The sequence below is a fragment of a genome, unplaced genomic scaffold (assembly GCF_019419815.1).
Source record: "Pyrus x bretschneideri cultivar Hongxiangsu unplaced genomic scaffold, Pyrus_bretschneideri_v1 Contig35, whole genome shotgun sequence".
Lineage (NCBI taxonomy): Eukaryota > Viridiplantae > Streptophyta > Magnoliopsida > Rosales > Rosaceae > Pyrus > Pyrus x bretschneideri.
Genome location: NW_025999668.1, coordinates 2,955,564 through 2,975,218, shown reverse-complemented (window position 1 = coordinate 2,975,218; position 19,655 = coordinate 2,955,564). Strand labels below are relative to the sequence as shown.

The following is a 19,655-nucleotide window of genomic DNA, read 5'->3' as shown; positions in this document are numbered from 1 at the left end:
AATTTTTTTATATCCAACGGCAGAGATTAATTAATTGAATAAAAATTAAAAAAAATTGTAAAAAATTCAAAAAAATTTAAAAAAATATCTGAAAAATCTGAAAAAAATTGTAAATTTTTTTTTTTTTTACTTCGGATAATGACACGTGGCGCAACGAAAACGATTAAAAATCTTTTTCGATATTACAATTAAAATTATTTTGTATTAATTTTATAAATAAAAAAAATACTAATATTTTATTGCCTATTGCCAAGGCTATTGAAGTGTAACGGTGGAGATGCAAATTCTATTGCCAGGGCTACTTACTGTTCATTAAGGGCAATTACTGTTCATTAGGTGGATTGAATAGTGTATTGCCAGGGGGGAGGGCTCCAACGCTGGAGTTGCTCTTAGTGATCAATGGTGTAGCAACTGATTTAAATTTTTTCAGTTCAAAATTGTGAAGCAAGGTTTCTACATATTTTTGCTAGTGGATAAAAATTCCACTGGGACTATGAATCACTCCAATTCCAAGAAAGTGATGCAAAAGTCCCAAATCTGTCATTTCAAACTTTCTCATCATATCTTTTCTAAACTCAACAATCATTTCATCATTACTCCCCTTGTGAACACAACATCATCCACATATATAGACAATGTAAGCATATATATCTAAGCCAGTTCCAGGTTTTCTGTAAAATTTGGCTTCACTTGGACTCTTCTTCAACCCACATTGATTGAAATATGAATTAATCTCATTGTACCAAGCTCTAAGGGCTTGCTTTGGTCCATATAAAGCTTTCTTCAACTTATAGACTTTCTCTTCTTCATTTGGAACTTCAAACCATACTTCTTCTTCTAGTGTTCCATTTAGGAAAACTGACTTCACATCCAACTAATGAAGCTTCCATCCTTTTTGTGCAGCAAGTGCAATTAGAGTCCGAATTGTATCAAGTCTTGCCACAGGAGCAAATGTTTCATAAAGTCTACTCCTAGTTTCTGTAAATAACCCCTGGTAACTAGCCTTGCCTTGTGCTTCTACAATGTTCCATCAAGATTGAGTTTGGTCTTGTAAACCCATTTCACTCCAACTATTTATTTGTCACTTGGTTTATTCACTATATCTGAAGTCTCATTCTTCATAACCATTCCAATCTCACTCTCCATTGCTTTATACCATGCAGTGTCCTTCATAGCTTCTTCAAATGTTTCAAGTTCAATCACACAAAATTTGCAGGTGGCATATATGTCATTGAGATTTCTCATCCTCAATGGTGCTGAACTAGGGGTACTCCCTTGTGATTCTGCACTTTGTGTTATGGAATGGGGGATTGAACCCTGGGATGTTTGAGGTGGCGTGGATGTGTGTTTTGAATTGGTGATTTAGCTCCAATTTTAGGTGCTGCCAATCTCCTCAATGTTGATGGTGTTGTGACCATTACTTCAGCATTGGTCTCTAAGTTCTAGATGGCTTCTTCATTGAAGATGACATCCCTTAATATGTTTATCTTTTAAGTTTATCTTCTAAATTTTCATTAACTTTTGTCATATTGGTGAGGGAACTTGTGCATAACAGATTGAACCAAAGACCCTTAAATGCCTTACTCTACCACTAAAAGCTTCAAATGGTGTTTTCTTGTCCAGGGCCCTTAGAGTAGTTCCACCGTGGGCTATTACCTGATGGACTGGCTCTCAAACAGGGCTAGAGAGCCCGAGTGGGGAGGTCCAGTGTGTGATGGCGATAGAGCCCGAGCAGGCCAGAAGGAAAGGCTGACAAGAGTTGCCAGCCCAAGAGCCCGAAAGCCATGTGACGTAAGGCTGACGTCTGGGTGACGTCAACTATCATCTCCTCTGCATTTCTCGAACTCTTCCAGGTATTATTCAATTCGAGGAGGGAGAGAAAGAGAGTCAAACTTCGTCTTTTAGCATGTGGAGGAGGGTCGTCTTGCTGACATTGTCGAGGCCCAGAAACAGAATCTTGGCCTCCTTCTACCACAACCCGAAGAAGACGAGGACGTCGTAGAACTAGTCAAACAGAAACATAGCAGCAGTAGCAGCTGATTCTTCTCTGGGAACAGATCGATCAGCGAGGTTGTGAGGGAAATAGGAAAAAACCCACAAGGAATCGGAGTGGGAGAGATCGAATTGGAGAGGGGGTTTAATAAATAGGTTTGTGGTGATTTGTCGTTTCGGTGGAGACAAGCGAATCCAGTTCGGTGGTACAATTAGACGAGCTAGGACTCGGATGCTTTTGCTTACCTATAATATACTATGTAATTTTGGTTGGCTTTTGATTTGTTGTCATCATTTTTCTCTCCCTTTGCATTTTTAGGAAAACAAAAACTTACCTCCGTTGTCCTTGGAAGCTACAGAGCTAGACTGCGTGAGGCTGCTTTAGTGCCAGGCAGATCCAGGAGATTGAGAAGGAGGGAGCTGAGACTTGAACGATCCAGCTTCACGACACCTCTCTGCACCACACCGTTTCGCGAAGCCATAGACTACAGAAGTGCAACCGAAATTAAGAAAGACATTCAGGTGTGCTGCTCAACTGTGTGTCGGAAGTGCAGCAAAAAAAAAAATGGTAGAAATTCGAGAGACAGGAAGAAATTTCCAAAAGGAAAAGATAAATTAATGATAAAATATTAATTTATACAAAGTAAATAATATAATATTAATTATAAACAAAAAAATACTAATATTTTATTACCTATTGCTAGGGCTATTCAGTGTAGGGGTGGAGATGCAAAAGGCAGTTATTGTTCATTAAGGGCAATTACTATTCACTGGGTGGATTAAATAGTGAATAGCCCGAGAGGACCTTTGCAACGGTAGAGTTGCTCTTAGATGTCTTTCGTGGGATATTCGATCATATGCCCCCGAAACCTTGAAAATAGAAAACGGTAGCATGGTTGTGTTCCCTGCACTTAATGGCTAGATCAATGTCATACGCAGCACTAGGGGAGCCATGCTAAGGGCTAAAATTGGCTAAAGCCATGTTAAGCCCAGGTTGCTTTTGGTCAAAAATAAAAGTTTACATAAAACTTTCATTGATTTTCAGACGTAGCCCATCATATACTTAGCCACTTGATTCTTTCAATTTAATCATATTAAATTATAATACAATTTACAATCCATTTCTTTTTCTTACACCTTTTTTTTTTCTCATTGCTTATTCTACATAAATGTTTTAAGTTTGGCTTTGTTAACACATATTTGTTTAACAACGAAAAATTTCTCACTCACTGTGAAAATTTTCTTGAGCTAGCTAATATTATGAAAATATAATATCAAGTTTCTTTGTTTACAAAGATTCAAATCTTTTAGCTAGTCCAACCGGAGCTCAGCCCTTGGTATGCAGTGCTTCAGTTTCCTCCAAAATCACTATTTCCATCAAACACCCAACTTGACGCAACTAGACTGTTGTTTCTTCTTGAAGGCTCCTTGGCACTTGGAAGTAGGCTTGGTGGACACGAAAAACAATCTGTATACTCAAAAGATTCAAACTGGAGATCTGTTTATCTTTCCCAGAGTAGCTCCATTATCAGTATAACTCAGATCTCAATTGCCAGCCACCGCCATTGCAGCATTTGGAAGTGCAAGTGCTAAAGCAGATGTTGACACTTGACATCGTTGAGAAGATCAAGGCTGCCCTTATCAGTCAGTAGCCCATGAATGACAACAGTTTAATAATTTGCTTGTTAGTGAAATTCTATTTGGTAACTATCTTTTGACTTTTTGTATCCTCTTGTTAGTCAGCTGTGTATAGTTCTTAATATTCTTTGCCGGCTTGTGGCATGTATCAATCAAGACAGAGAGAAAAATTAGAGAAATGACATAGAAAATTTCAGCACACCCACAACAATATGTAGATTGCCTTACAGAAACTGATATATATATATATATATTTATATATCAGCTCCTAGAGAAAGACTATAAATACCATGCTAGCTGATAAGTGTAGACATCAAATAGAGTGTGAGTGTGTGCCATGTCAGCTAAATATAGTTTAGAATTGTTAGTAGTTAGCTAAGTTGTTAAAAGTTAGTTAGAGGTAAGTTGTCTAAGTGTAAAATGCTATATATAGCATATCTTGTAAACATTTACAATTTACGAAACGCAATCTGAAAAGTCATAACCACTTCTTTCATTCTTTTCTATCTCTTTCTCCCTTTCTCTCTTTTTGCAATTCTTCATACACAGTTCTTCATGCAATAGACTATCGAGCCAGCGAAATAGCTGTGGAGTCTGGGTCGTGTTTCTGATGAAGTTTCGAGGTCGAAATTGGGTTCTTGGGTGGTGCTGATTGGAAGTGCTTTTTGGGTTTCTAGCGGTGGTATTTTCTGAAGGTGTTGTAGTCTGTTTTGGAAATCTCAAACACTTGAGCCAAATGGAATGTTTGTTTCTAGGTTCTTTCTTGAAATTTTTCTCTTTGGTAGTCTATTGCTTGATTTAGCTAGATAAATAGTTTTTAGGCAAGAATCCATTAGTAGCTAAATATTGAGGCGCGAAGCCATTCTCTGTAAAGATTAGTTGATTGAAATTTGTGGGCATGAAGCCATTTTTGTGAATTTCTTTGAAGAGTTGTTGAAATTTGAGGGCACGAAGCCATTCTCTAAATAGATTAGTTGATTGAAATTTGCGGGCACGAAGCTATTTCTGTGAATTTCTTTGAAGAGTTGTTGAAATTTGAGTGCACAAAGCCATTTTTGTGAATTTCTATGAAGATTAGTTCAATTTCTGTGGACATTGTTAGTTGAAATTTGAAGCATTTCTTGATAATCTGTGATTCTTGAAGTATTGAGAAGATATTAGTTTCTTGATAAAACTATAAATCCTGCAAATAGCAATGGCATTTTCTTTTGTCAAAATTGAAGGGCTTTTGGGAATGTTGACAATTAAGTTGAATGACAAGAATTCTTCGAAATGAGTCTTCTAGTTCAAATCTATTCTAAAAGGATATAAGTTGTTTGATCATTTTGATGGGTCGACTAAGTGTCCAGCAAAATTTGTGATTAGCACTTATCGTGGTGTTACAAATGAAATTTTTGATGAGTATAAATAATGGGAAGCTGTTGATCTTGCTATCTTGAGTTTGTTGATTGATACGTTATTTGATGAGTCGATTGAGCATGTTGAGCATGTTTTGGGATCTAGGACTGCTCATGAGGCTTGGACTATTCAAGATAGGTATGCTTCCATTTCTAAAGCAAGGGTGAATACACTAAAGACTGAGTTTCAGACTATATATGCAAAAGCATGGTGACTCTATAGATCAATATTTGTCTAAGCTTAGAAGTATTAAAGAATAGTTAATTACTGCGGGAGAATTTGTGACTGATAATGATTTCATTGTTGCTGCTCTGTCTGGTTTACCAAGGGAATATTCTGTGATTAGAACAGTGATCTTTACAAGAGACACTACTATGTCCTTAAGGGAATTCAGAAAGCAGCTATTATGTGCAGAAAGGGAGGCTGAGTCTATGGTGAATGGCTTGTCTCAGAATTTTTTTGGAATATATGTGCAAGGGAATGTAGCCTTTGCTTCACAATTTACAAGGGCTCAGGGATCTTCAAGTAATTCTGATAAGGTTGCATATAGTACTGGAGGGATTCTTACACGGATTCTAAATGGAGTACCAATCTTTGAAGTGCCAAGTCAGGGAGAATAATCATCTAATCATGTTATGCATCCACCACCACCAATGTCATTTTTCTTCAAATCCTCAAACAGTGTATCCATCACCATTTCCTGGTAGTCAGTTCCCTATTGTGCAACATCAACCTCAATTGTACCCTGATTTCTCTAATGCATATGGTTTTGTTGGTAATGGTAACTTTAGATCATCAAACTATGGTGATAATAGTAGGAATTCATCTGGTGAAAGACATAATGGTGGAAATTGGCAATCATGGTTTGGAACACTGAAACTAGGCCAAATATTGTTCCTGAATGTCAGATATGTTCCAAGAAGGGGCATACTGCTCCAAATTGCCAGAAAAGGTCTACTAATCCGAGTTCAAGTGGATCAATTCTTGAATGTCAAATATGTGGCAAGTGAGGATATAGTGCATTAGATTGTCACCACATAAACAATTTTGCTTATCAAGGTTCTACACCTGCACCTACACTGATTGCTATGCAAGCTCAAGCTCCAGCCAACTTTCTTCCCAATGATTCTTGGATCATTGACACTGGACCATCACACCACATGACATCATACCTGAATTCTTTGCAGCAAGTTTCTACATATGAAGGCAATGACAAAATCACAATAGGCAATGGTGAAGGACAAGGTAACCAAGGCTGTAATATACCACGGAATGAGCAGTGATGGGAGAAGGTTCAAAGAAAAGACTTACAAGTGCAATATGTCTCCACAAAACATCAGATTGCAGATATTCTAACTAAAGGTTTACATGGTCCAACCTTCTTCAGACATTGCTGCAATCTCAGGCTTGGTAAACCTAGCTGAGATTGAGGGGGGATGATAAGTGTAGACATCAAATAGAGTGTGAGTGTGTGCCATGTCAGTAAATATAGTTGAGAATTGTTAGTAGTTAGCTGAGTTGTTAAAAGTTAGTTAGAGGTGAGCTGTCTAAGTGTAAAATGTTATATATGGCATATCTTGTAAACATTTACATTTTACGAAACGCAATCTAAAAAGTCACAGCCACTTCTTTCATTCGTCTCTCTCTCTCTCTCTCTCTGCAATTCTTCATACACAGCTCTTCATTTTCTTCATCTGATTCATAATAGTTAATACTAGCAAGTCAGCAATCGAAGCACCACAATCTCCATAAACAAAACCTTAAACAGATGCACCGACATTTATATGCTACATTGTAATTGTCTGCCATGGCTATGGCCATGAGATTGGTTCAAGTACTGGTCATATTAGTATTTTCCTTGGCCACCTTCAAAAGGCCAGTAATAGCAAGTGATCCTGACATTATTTCCGACTTTATAGTCCCACCAGATTACAACGGCACGATTGATGGGACATTCTTCACTTTCACTGGATTTGGCGGCATCTTCGATCAAGCTCCTCAAACCGTTAAGGCGTCAAAGGCAAGCATTGTTATGCAGTGCTTCAGTTTCCTCCTAACTCGCTATTACCACCTCACACCCACCCGGACGCAACTGGACTGTTGTTTCTTCTTGATGGTACCTTGGAAGTAGGGTTGATCGACACGAAAAACAATCTATATACTCAAAAGCTTCAAACTGGAGATCAGTTTGTTTTTCCCAAAGGCTTAGTCCATTACCTGTACAACTCGGATCCACAGTCGCCAGCCCCCGCCATTGCAGCATTCGGAAGTGCAAGTGCTAGAGCAGTTACAGTCCCGCCGTCTGTATTTGGCACGGGAATCGACGATGTGATCCTCGCCAAATCATTTAAGACAGATGTTGGTACCATTTAGAAGATCAAGACTGGCTTCAGTACCCACTAGCTCCTATATAACAAAGTGCGACTGAGCTTAATAATTTGCTTATTATAAAAACTTTTATTTGATAACTTTGTGTTTTGGATTTTGTTGATGTACGGTTTTCCCTGTAATTCTATCATTTTTTTTTTATTAAAGTACTTTTTTTTAATACATCGATATTTTTACATTAAGAGGAGGCGAAGTTCAGTTAAGTCACACAATGCGCAACCTAATTTGGTATCGAACTCACCATCTACGAGATTCAAACCGAAAACCTCTCACTTTCAAGTAAAGAGAAATACCACCGGACTGTAGTACTGTACGGTCAATATTTCCCTCGTTTCTAGTAAGAAATGCTAAGGAGACATCATTTCACTGAGAAATGCTATGGTGACATCATTTCACTGTACAGTCATCATAATTAGAATTGTTCATTCTTATCAGCATTTAAAGATCATGTTAAGAAAAATTAAAAACACAAAAGTCCTTTTCTACTTTCATTTGGTTATATGGATCTTCATGACTATTCATTCTTTTTATCATTCATCTATATCTACAACCGTTCATTCTTATTTCGCGGAATGAGATTGTTGCAAATGTAACTGAACAGTGAAATGATAAGAAAAATTATTGTAATGATAAGAAATGATGTAGAAATGATAAGAAAAATATTATTGTAAGTTACAAGTTACAAGTGACATCATTTCACTGTACAGTCATCATAAGAAATGCTAAGTTGCATCTCATGTTGTTCCTGAAATTGAAGGTTCTAACACACGAATATGCCCTAATATTGCTCATTATTACTGTTAAGTTGAACTTAATTAAGAACCTGTCCAATATTGCAGCTAAGTACGTATCCATCCTAGTTCCAAAGCCGATTAATGTAGCATCTTTCTTCATGCACACACGTACTTGCTTGTCATTTTCCATGCAAAAATTCTCGTTTTCATACGCATGTACGTCCAAAAAACTTCAGACAATTAATTGACTAATTATTAATCAAAATATAGGGAGCATTTTTCCTCACCATCATAATTATGGTGTATGCTCACCATATACTTAATTATCTGCATCATGTCATTTCATCTAACTGTAGTTAACTTTTGCATTAGATTTTACATTTGAATTCTGAAAAGAAAAAAAAAATTTAACCAAAGTTAAACGAAAGGACACGTGACAAATAATTAAGGATGGTGAGCAAAAATGCATTTTGCTATATTTAGCCGTATACTGTATACAGCTCCGGTAAGCAATATCTATGCCGGCTTGTACGTGGCGGCTATCAGGCCAACTAAGAAGAAAACAGAAAAAATGACAACACAAGGACATAACAATACAGGCTGATTATTTAGCTCCTCAAAAGGCAACACAGGCAAGCGTCCAGTTTCCGATTCCCTTTAAGACAAGCGTGGTCGAGTTTCCTTTTCTTAACTACCGGAGTGTATCCAACGCAACGCTTCATTTTCCTCCAAACTCACTATTCCAACATCACACTAACCAACACAAAACAATCAATACACTACGGGCTCGTCTAGAAGTGCTTTTAAAATTACTGAAAGCTCTTTTAGAGAAAATGATTTTGAATTCCCAAAAACACTTGAAGTATTTCCTAGACACTAGTTATAGACTTCTTTCATGAAGCAGTTCAAGTGCTTTTCTTGTGTTTTTACTAAGGATTGGTTACAAAAACATTTTCACTAAAAGCGTTGTTAGTCATTTTAAAAGCATCTCCAAACAAGCCCTAAGAAGCTTGAAGCTGTAGAAAGTGTTCTGTTTCCTCTAAGGGATTTGATTCGAGTTGGTCCGCATAAAACAATGTTTACACTAAGAAGCGCTTTTCCATCTGAATTGAATAAAACAATCTGATTGTGCATTACTGACAGCGGATACGTGATCAAAATTATTGATAGAATTCCTACATTACCCAACCGAATTTTGGTACAACATCGATTCAGTCTGTCGAAACGTACATATATTAACTAGTTACTCTTTGTAGAAATCTGCAGCAGAACAGCGCTCTTGCTTGCGTTGAGCCTCATTCTTAATGTCTCTGCTATGAGACGAATTCATCTTCATGAACTGAAATCCCATAATATACCGATACTCACCAGTCCCAAGGCAGCGGGAGCAGTAACCGAGACCACTTCCACCGCAAGTCCTGCACCTGCAAGAGTGGTTGAAGCAGTTTATGGAAGCACATTCAGAACTGGGTAGAACTTGCAGTTTACAATGTATATGAAGTCTTGAAACGTCACCATTTTGGCCATTCTCCTTTGGGGAGCATTTTCATGTCAATAAAATTTGTCCTTCCTAGAAGATAGAAGATAACAGATTATTAGAGACAGAGAAAAGCAAAAATAGTATATAACGATAGAATTTGCAAACAAACATAGGAATCTACACATCTAGCCAAACATTATAAATAGACGAAACAAACCTCCAAACATAAATCTGTAACACAGCGAGAAAACTGGGGTAACAGGACTGGACTCGACAGACATCAGGATTTGACTCATCCGTTTTTCAATATAAAATGAATTCAGTATCAGAAGACTGGGGTTAAAATAACGAGTCTCTGGACAAAGCGTATATTTGTTTACTGTATGTTGGCAACCTAACTTCAGAGTATGGTTAACAAATTCGTTAAATAAGAATGTTTATGCGGCTTTCATATCAATTGAAGTTAGTTCGTTGTCCCCTGATATATGAGATCTTATTAAGTAAAACCATAAGTATATTTTTTTTTAATTGCTACAGATGATTGAAATCTTTATGTAAAGAAAACGATCTTATTGTATTCAAGGCTTAAACAAAGGAAAGTCAAGAACTAAGCAATAAACTAACATCGATTTCTTGACTTCAGGATTGAAAACTTCAGTGGCATATGCTGATGGTAAAACTTTTGAATCTCAACCATTCTCTCAAAAACCATCAGATTTCTGTGGGAAAATGATAAATCTAGAAACATCTCTTTAGTCGCTTTTGACTGCACTTCTGGTATAACTTCAATATTTCTGGCAGACTGAACTATATTTGTTGTATGCCTTAGAACTATGGGAAAACAGGCAAACATAAAAATTTAGAAAATAGTGTGCACATAAGATGGAAAGAAAGAGAGAGACCTCTTCCGCAACAGTCATGGCAATTGACCCTTCCACTCCCAGTGCAGACCTCACAAGGAGGATCCGGTTTCTTCCTTACTTCTCTGTGAACATTTGACTGCAACAAACAGCGCGTGATCCAAAAGTTAAACACACAAAGCATGAGAAACACATGCCACATATCCATCCCTTACACTTTAGCAAGAGCTAAACTCAATGTTTTGGAGATAATTGTGATACAATTTCTCGAAAAACCAAATGCCAATACAGGCACTTTAGTGTCTATGATTGGCAGAGTACAAATCACCACTATTTCAGCCCATGTTCCAGAATCCAATGACTTCCAAAACCATGGTTTTGGTTTAATGTCAGATAATGCACAAATTATCCAACTTATGCTCAAAGATTCATCCAATAATCAAAATATTATTATAGAACTATCCAACTAAGATAATAATAATCAACAAAAACACAGAAAAAACCCAGCAGAAATTCTGAAATTAATTTCAAAGCAAATATAATTTCACCCAACTAAAAATTTCAACTTTTGAAACAATCCCAATACAGAAAACCCCATTTGGGTTCTAGTGATTCAACATCTAAATATCAATTCTTGTCTTGGTTTACTTTTAATTGACTTCTCTTACTTAATTTCCACCATTTTCTCAGGAATCAAACAAGAGATATGAAGCACTTGCCTCTGCACGGACGACCCAAGAGGGCTTGGAGAGGGAGAGTCGGGGCCGCGGCTCTGGATTCCGCGGCGGAGGAAGAGGCGGAGGAGGAGCACCGTTTGATTTTGAGGCTTCGAATCGGACGGCTGGTAGTGAGCTCAGGCTTCTGACTGCCATCTATCACTGCCTTTCGAATCGGAAAAGCGGCCGTGTGGATAGTTCTTTCATTGTTTTCTTTTTCGAGAAAATTGCACAAATCGCAACTTAAATTTTTAAATTTTGGTTTATTTCCCACAAACTATTTTCTTACAAATAAAATTATCACTCAGAGTCTAACTCGTTGGACAATATTTAACCCCGTAAAACCGTCCACAACTTTGTTGAATTTGTTATGAATATTACTTGATGTGTGATCATGTAAATCTAGATAGATTTGGTTTCTAGATTACTTAATGTTCTAGTGATTCTTTTTGTATAGAATTGTATTTATTTGGAAGATAAGTTAATCTGCTCATGTTAGTTTGTTATAAATAAAGGCACTGGTATATGGAGAATTACACAATTCCTAAGTATCCTACAATATTTTCCACTCTATGTATTGCCGCACCTCTCACTCTCAGATTAAATAGGTCATAACACGTTATTAGCAGATTAAATAGGTAACACTTTATTAGTACGCTCCGACGTTGCACTACGAAATCTAATGAGGAATTTCTGATACATACCGGTTCGTATCTTATGAGGAATTTCTAATACATACCAGTTCATGATATCATCATGGCAATCCAAGCACAATCTTAATTGTCGATATTTTCTTGGCCTAATTGCACGAACCTTCATCATAATACATGAAGTCAATTTTAAGCTTTTCAAATTATAGATTCTGAATAAATTGTGTTTGCATTATATCCTGAATATTGTCATATTTTTGTAAATTGATATTATGAGAAAAGAACAAAAAAAGCTTTTTCAATAGAGCAATTCTACCCCTAAAGACTTTGCGCCAGCACCCAGCGCATTTATCCACTCAAGTGAACAGTAATAGACCTCAATGAATAGTAATAGGCCAAAGCATCTCCACCCCTAAAAAAAAAATAGGCTGGTCAATTTTATTAAAATATTATTATTTTTATTATAAAATAATAAAAATTAATTATTTTATTTTTAATTTTTTACTTAAAATTTTTTTTTGGGAAAAAAAAGTGGATCATTGATCTGTGATCAGACGGTTCAGTTTAAAAGTGAAATTCAAATTTTTTTTACCGTTGGAAATCCAACAGTCTAGAATAACTAGTCGTTAGAAATCCAACGGCAGAAATTGGGCCACGTCGCCCACCTGGGGGAGATGTTAGTGCGCCTGAGCTGCTGGGCCCCGCCTCTGATTTTGTTGTCTGTTACTCGCGCACACGCCATGCATCACGTGCAACAACACAAATGGCCTGGTCCCAAGGTCTATCAAAAATGGGCTGGTCTGGAAACCAGCTTGGGCTAGGTGCCAGGCAAACACGCAGGCTGGAGTGAATTGATAGGGTGCCAGCCTGGTTTTTTTTACTGGGTGCTAGGCTATTCCACCTCTGGTGGAACTGCTCTTAGGGTTTCAAACCCAACGAGCAGTGGCTAGAAGTCGTGTTGCCAAGCAACCCGAGCTGACCCTGTGAGCCGCCACTATGGAGCCTTGTTGTTCTAGACTCAAAACCAGACCCCACGACTTTATTTTTTGGCATCGCCACCACCATGCTCACCTATAGCTGAGGCTTGCCGTGAGAGCCACTGTCCTTGATAACCTATAGTCATCACTGCATCGAACTAAACCATTAAAATTTACCAATTTTGATTCTGATTCCGGTTTTAAAGTAGAACTGGACAAAATTGAACTGTATCCACCTTATACTCATCTAAAGGACAGAAAGGGAGAAAGGGGCAAGGGAGGGTTGTTGGTGGAGAATGTGGGAAGCATTCCTTTTGTGATTTTCAGACATATCAAATTAATTATATTGTTGTCACACTGTCTAACATGGATGGGTCTCCTATAGAATGGTATAGCCGACATCTTTAAAAGAGTTTGCCAGTACTGTGGTCATTTTTTTTATGCAAAGAAATTCATTAAAGCACGAAACCTCTAGTACAACTGTTTCTAATACAATTAAAATTAAAGATGGGAAGAGCAACATCAAGTAAACAGAAATCCCAAAAATGAGAATTCGAGAGGGAGAGACCAAGGTGAGCTAAGGCATCCGCAACAAAGTTTGCCTCCCTGAAAATGTGCTTCCAATCAATATGACTACAAAACCGAGCCAAGACATGAATATCATTGATGATAGAACTAACTCTCCAAGGAACTCCCCAATGACCCTGTGCAGCTTCAATGACGATCTTAGAGTCCCTTCCACCGATATTTTAGTGAAACCCTTGCACCTAGCACACTGAAGACCTGCAAACCCATCGCTTATGCAACCGAAATAATAGTGCCATCAAGATTTAGAGCCCTCGCCCTAATCACCTGTGAGTTACTATTTCGGAGCACAAATGCAGCAACGACACGGTTGTTTGAAACTAAGCCATCAAAATTGAGCTTAATCACATCGTGCTGGTCAAGAGGATGCCATTTAACAGAGGAAGAGATAGGCAAAGCATCCTTGGGATCACACTTCCCATTAGCCCTGAGAAAAGGTAAACAAGCATTACCGGCAATAAAAACACAATGTATGCGAACCGGGGCACACTACTGTGGTCATTTTTGTATCAAATTAATATTTACTTTTATAAAATAAGGATTAATTACTCCAATTTTCACTGAACTTGTAACTGTGTATCATTTTCATCTCTGATCCATGATTTTATTTTCCTATGTTCCTCATGCTCGCTCTCAAGTCTCAACTGATAGTTTGGTCAATTTCGTTAACTCATCCAATTTGATGTTAAGGAACCAAAACAAAGAATAAAATACAATTTATAAAAATTGTATTAATGACCACTTAGTACTATGGTCTAATAGTATTTTTTTTCACTTGTAAGTGAGAGGTCTTAAGTTTGATTCTAGCCAAAGACGAATTTGAACTATATTATTGTTAACCCATTGTGAGTCTAAGCCCATCCCTCTTTTGTACAAAAAAAAAAAAAAAAAAAAAATATTCTGTTAATGACTTGGGGATGTGTGCTAAAATTTAGTCATTTGTACTAATAGAATTTAAGGGTTTGTTATGTTTGGCGCCAATTAAAATAAAAAACTGTTTGATGACTTGGGATATAAGTCAAGTCCCAATCGTTTAAGCGTGGCCTATTGGGAATTATACATACAGACTACGGAGGCATCCTATCGGCGTCGAGATCGAGCAGCCATGGCTGCGGAGGACAAAGGAGTAGTAGATGGTGTCAAATCGTACCTTTGCGAACAAATTGCAAGCGTCATACATCGAGGGACCGAAAAGCTTCCCCGTATCAGTCGCCTCTATGCTGAAGCCCACATGCTCAACAATCAAGGTTCCATTTCTTTTTCAAGATTCCATTTCTTTGTCCGAGTTCTGTTTCTAATTCGCACAATCGATTTCTCTCTAGGGTAAATTTACTGGTCTGATTCTTGCTCTATAATCTTGTTTATCGACTGTGGTTCGATCCTTGTACTGATTTATGAGAACGTAGATATTGTTACTGAAATTTGGTAGGGAAAACGTAGATTAAAATCTGTTTTCGGTTAAATTATTCGAAAGCGTTTTGGGTTAACAGTTTGTTTCGACTTTCGAGCAAAACAATCATATACTTCATATGTACTTAAGAGAGCAAGAAACTTATATTGGTTCTATGCTTACCAACCACGCTGTTGGTCAATTCGCGTTTTTGCATGGTTGAAATGCATATGAAATTTGGGGATCCGGTGGTGGTCTTGGATTTTACCAAATATAGCTGATTGATGAGTTAAATTGTAAATTGAACAGTGAGATTTCTTAAGCAAGAACTCCGGCTGCAGGCGAAGCCTCCATCTTATGTTGGTGTGTTTATAAGATTAATCGAGAGGAACAAGGCTTTGGTTTTGGTAAGTAGTTGTACATTTTGTTCGTTGCAGATACTTCGGAAGTTATGCATACCAAATTCAGTACTTTTTTTTATAGTACCGACTTCTGTTTCTTTTCAATTTCCAGGTTCGCCAAAGAGGAAAATTTGTTCTTAATATTGATAGAAATATTGATGTCACAATGCTCAAACCATTAATGAAAGTTGCTCTCCATCCTGAGACCTACGCTCTGTAGATTTTCTGATATCAATTTTATTACTTCCAAAATCTCACTACATCCCAGGCCTTACGGGAAGGCTTTTATATATACACCATAACAACTTTACAGATTAAACTATCAGTTGACACACCTGCACACACATGCCGCATCACTATCTATACATCTTTACATATTAAATTACTAGGTAACAGCACACACACATGCAGCAGCACTATCTGCTGTCTTCTGCCATCACACATGGGAAAAGGCTTTAACAGTAACCAAGAAGCATGGGAAGCTGCTGTTCATGAGTCAGCAAATGCTTGTTGTGCTGTCTGTACAGAGAACGCATGGGAAGAGTTCGGACAGCACACATGCTGCTGTGCTGTCTGTACAGAGAACGCATGGCCTTCTGTCCTTCTTCCAATACGAGCTTGACTTCGTCTAACACGCTCTTCATGTAATACTGCCAAGAAAAGTTGATCCTCTTGTCAACGTTATGAAAGTTGAAAATGTTCCTGATTCTACTTATGAAATGATTGGTGGTCTAGATAAGCAAATCTAAGAAATAAAAAAGGTTTTATTTTGCACAACCCTATTGTCCGAACTTATATTTAGTGGCTGGTTGATTTTTTTTCTTGTTTAGCTTGGTTTCTGCGGTACTTCTTCTTCACATTCTTAGGCAATTCATATTGATCATCTTTCCAGGTCATTGAACTTCCACTTAAACATCCTGAATTGTTTGAGCGTCTTGGTATAGCAGAACCAAAGGTAGAACTATGTTGCCAAGTTATTTTTGTTCGTTCATTTGCTTAGTAGGCACCAACTGTTACGTTAGTGCCCTGAAACTCACTCTTTCATATATCAAGGCATCCTGCTTTATGGACCACCTGGTACTGGGAAAACAGTGGTGGCTCGGGCGGTGGCTCATCATACAGACTGTACTTTCATAAGGCTTTTTGGTTCCAGGTTAGTCCAAAAGTACATTGGGCAAGGTGCTATGATGGTTAAAGTACTTTTTCTCATGGCTAGGTTGGTTTTCATCTCATTTTATAAGGACTATTCTAGATTCCATGATTCCCTGTCTCAACATGTTGCATTTGCTATCTCCTTGTATATTTCCGTTGCTCCATTTCTCGAATTTTACATATGCTCAGGTTTGATGGTGAGACTCTAATTCGTGGAGTGAAAGTCTGAGCTAGAATAAGCTTTCGTGCAATTGTGATGTTGGGTATCAATGGTATTGAAATATAGTCATACTACGGGATGGTCAAAGGCATGTATGTAAATTCGGTGCCCTTGGGAACTAAATCTAGAAGAAATAAAGGAACAATAGCTTTTTGGAATGTCTGGGAACTTTTGAATACAAGTTTTACATTTAAATGCTGCAAAGATCTTGGTTGTGGATCACTCAATGATGCGACTTCTTTCTAGCCTGTGAAACAGAATGAAATGAAAATTGAATATGGGGGCATACATTTAAGTCTTCTAATCTAATTTCCTCTTATACTTCTGCTCCCCAGTTACTAACTTCATCCTTTAACTTTCTATTTTGTTCAGGCTGCATGCTCCATCTATCATTTTTATGGATGAAATTAATAGTATTGGATCTGCTCATACGGAATCTGGTAGTGGGAAAGGAGAGAGTGAGGTGTAGCAGACTATGCTAGAGCTTTTCAACCAACTGGATGGATTTGAGGCAACAAATAGGGTAAAGGTACTTTAGAGAATGTGGATGCATTGATATCGAAACACTATAAGATACGTAAACATTATCGTTTAATTGACCATCATCCTCTTCAAATTGTAACTCATACAGGTTTTAACGGCCACAAATCGTGTTGATATGCTGGATCCAGCGCTCCTCAGGCCAGGACGAATTGACAGGAAGGTTAAATTTCCAAATCCTAATGAACAGGTACATGAAAGTCCATATACTGGTGGGATTATTGCTTTCAACAGGTTTGTTGATGCATTCATAAGTCTAGTTTTAAGCTTGTTCTTTCAATTGATTACTTATATCTCGCCTATGGGTTTCATTCATGCAGTATAACTTAATTATAGTTCTTAGATGAGAGAAAAGAAAAAGAAAATGTTAGAAATTTTATTTTAACATACAATACTCATTAATATATATAACAAATTGCAGTCTCGGTTGGAAATCTTGAACATACATGCACGGAAAATGAATTTAATGCGAGGCATTGATTTGAAGAAGGTTGCAAGGAAGATAAATGGTGCATCTGGTGCAGAGCTGAAGGTATTGATTTCTGTTTTTATTGTATTCCATGGATCTCTTAGGAAGTCAGGGTTTGTGTGCACGTTTTAAAAACGCACATGTTGTCCTTCTCCTTGTTGCAGTCAGTTTGCACAGAAGCAAGGATGTTTTCTTTGAGGGAAAGGAGGATTCATGTGACTCAAGAAGATTTTGAGATGGCAGTTGCCAAGGTAATGAAGACGGAGACTAAGAACATGTCGTTACGGAAGTTATGGAACTAATCATGTTATAATGTGTTCTTTAAGCCAATCTAAGCATGAACAAGATGATGTTTAAAAGGAAGCAGATGTATCTTAGAAGGATATTCGCACACACGTATGCATATTGGTGAGAACACAATGGAAGTTACACAAACCTATACCTGCAATTTGAAAGCTTGAATTCTGAAACGAACTGGATGTCAGAACATCCAATCTGTCTATAATTGAAGTTTTAAATTTGAGTTTCCGAGTTGAAGAATTCCCAACATTTTCGAATCCAAATGTTTATTTTAAATAGTTTCCAAGTTGAAGAATTCCTAACATGTTATAAATTTGGTTGAACAAGAATTAAAATAGAGTGGATTTCAGAAGATGAGCGTTTGTGGCATGAAAAAAGTAAATGAAAGTGAATTTGTATATAAGCTAAGCTATTGGGATATCCCAAATGGGTAAAAGATTACGATAAGACAAGGGTTCGATTCCTAATTCAAATAGGAAAATTATACCTCGTAACGATTTCTGGTTAAGCAAAAAGATGGGTAATAATAGAAAAAATATGCTGAAATCCAACCAAGAAAACATTAGAAAGCGAACGGGGGTTAAAGTCGTTAAACTAGTTAACGAGGGTAGTGTGCTCCCTTGAAGCAGCATTCGTTCATATATATCATCAGAGTAGTAGGGTTTTTACAGTCAACATTCTTATCTCAATTGAGGAAAAAGACTAGGAACACAACCTAGCATTGTACTAGTCTAATCTAAACCATACAACACAGTTGCTTCATCCAAGACAAGAATACTGCTTTTCTTTAGTGAGGTTCTTCCAAGACAAACTAACTGTCTTTGCCCCACGCTACAGTTTTCACCATTTTCGACCACTGTTATAGCCATGTGTGGTATCAGTTTACTATACAAAAGAACTTGGATTTATAACTCCTTCCAGAACCAACAAAACTCTCAAGAAGGCAAAAACAAAGTTGGATAACAGATTCTTTTCGTAGTACATGTGATCATATTTCACTACATTCAAGCGCGGAGTTATAAATTCTTTCGAAGGTCGGCTAGCTTTAAGATTGAATGTTCTTTTTTCTTAAGCTCATATATATATATATATATATATTATGCAAATGAAGAACCAAGTATCATTTTGTAAACCATGCAAGTCTATAAAAAAGTGAAACAAAATAATTATATAAATAAGAGAGATAAAGCTAACTGAAAAATAATTGCAATGAATTAATCTCATCATCTTGGATAAATAGTGGGTTACAATTGGTAATACATAAAAATATATTGTAAACTTTCTAATTCTCATTAAATTATGTAATGCTGGTATACATCGTTTTATACAGTATGGATACAAGAGTCCTATCTCATCTAAACAATTACATTTGAAGTTCAAATTACAATTCAAATATAAACTGATAAATAAGATAATAGGGAGAATTATCTCTAAGTAACTGCCCTTACTAACATTCCCTCGCAAACTTGACGCCGAGGAGGAGAAAAAGTTTGAACACAACGTCTAAAAGCGTGCTTTGGAAAGCCCTTTTGTAAAAACGTCAGCCAACTGTGTGAGATGGAGGCAGAAACTGAGCTTGATAAGTTCCAGACGCAACACGTGTCCGAACGTATGAAATGATAATCCAAACCAATGTGCTTCGTGCGAGCAGTGAAAAACTGGATTAGCTGCCATATATGAGCACTTAAGTTGTCATAGTGCATCAAAACTGGAGAACGAAGAGGCACTCAAAGCTCACGTAACAAGCTCATTATCCACATTGTAT

At 37.2% G+C, this 19,655-nt stretch overlaps 1 protein-coding gene and 2 pseudogenes across 2 annotated transcripts; 2 read left to right on the top strand and 1 right to left on the bottom strand.

The window, feature by feature from the left end:
• Positions 1-6,757: 6,757 nt before the first annotated feature.
• Positions 6,758-7,638, top strand: LOC103965521 (annotated as a pseudogene).
• A 1,590-nt stretch (positions 7,639-9,228) lies between these two features.
• LOC103965509 lies at positions 9,229-11,632 on the bottom strand. 2 transcript variants are annotated; one of them, XR_007260982.1, is made up of 5 exons: positions 11,210-11,632; positions 10,533-10,629; positions 10,255-10,461; positions 9,666-9,720; positions 9,490-9,574 (listed from the first exon to the last, which is right to left on the bottom strand). XR_007260982.1 is itself a non-coding variant. In XM_009378582.3 (4 exons), the coding sequence occupies exons 1-4, from the start codon at positions 11,360-11,362 to the stop codon at positions 9,394-9,396; spliced, it is 486 nt and encodes a 161-aa protein (XP_009376857.2). In that variant the 5' UTR covers positions 11,363-11,558; the 3' UTR covers positions 9,229-9,393. The 2 variants fall into 2 exon arrangements, 1 of the variants encoding a protein (XP_009376857.2); XM_009378582.3 differs by lacking the exon at positions 10,255-10,461 and having other exon boundaries at positions 9,229-9,574; positions 11,210-11,558.
• A 2,881-nt stretch (positions 11,633-14,513) lies between these two features.
• Positions 14,514-17,974, top strand: LOC103965519 (annotated as a pseudogene).
• Positions 17,975-19,655: the final 1,681 nt, after the last annotated feature.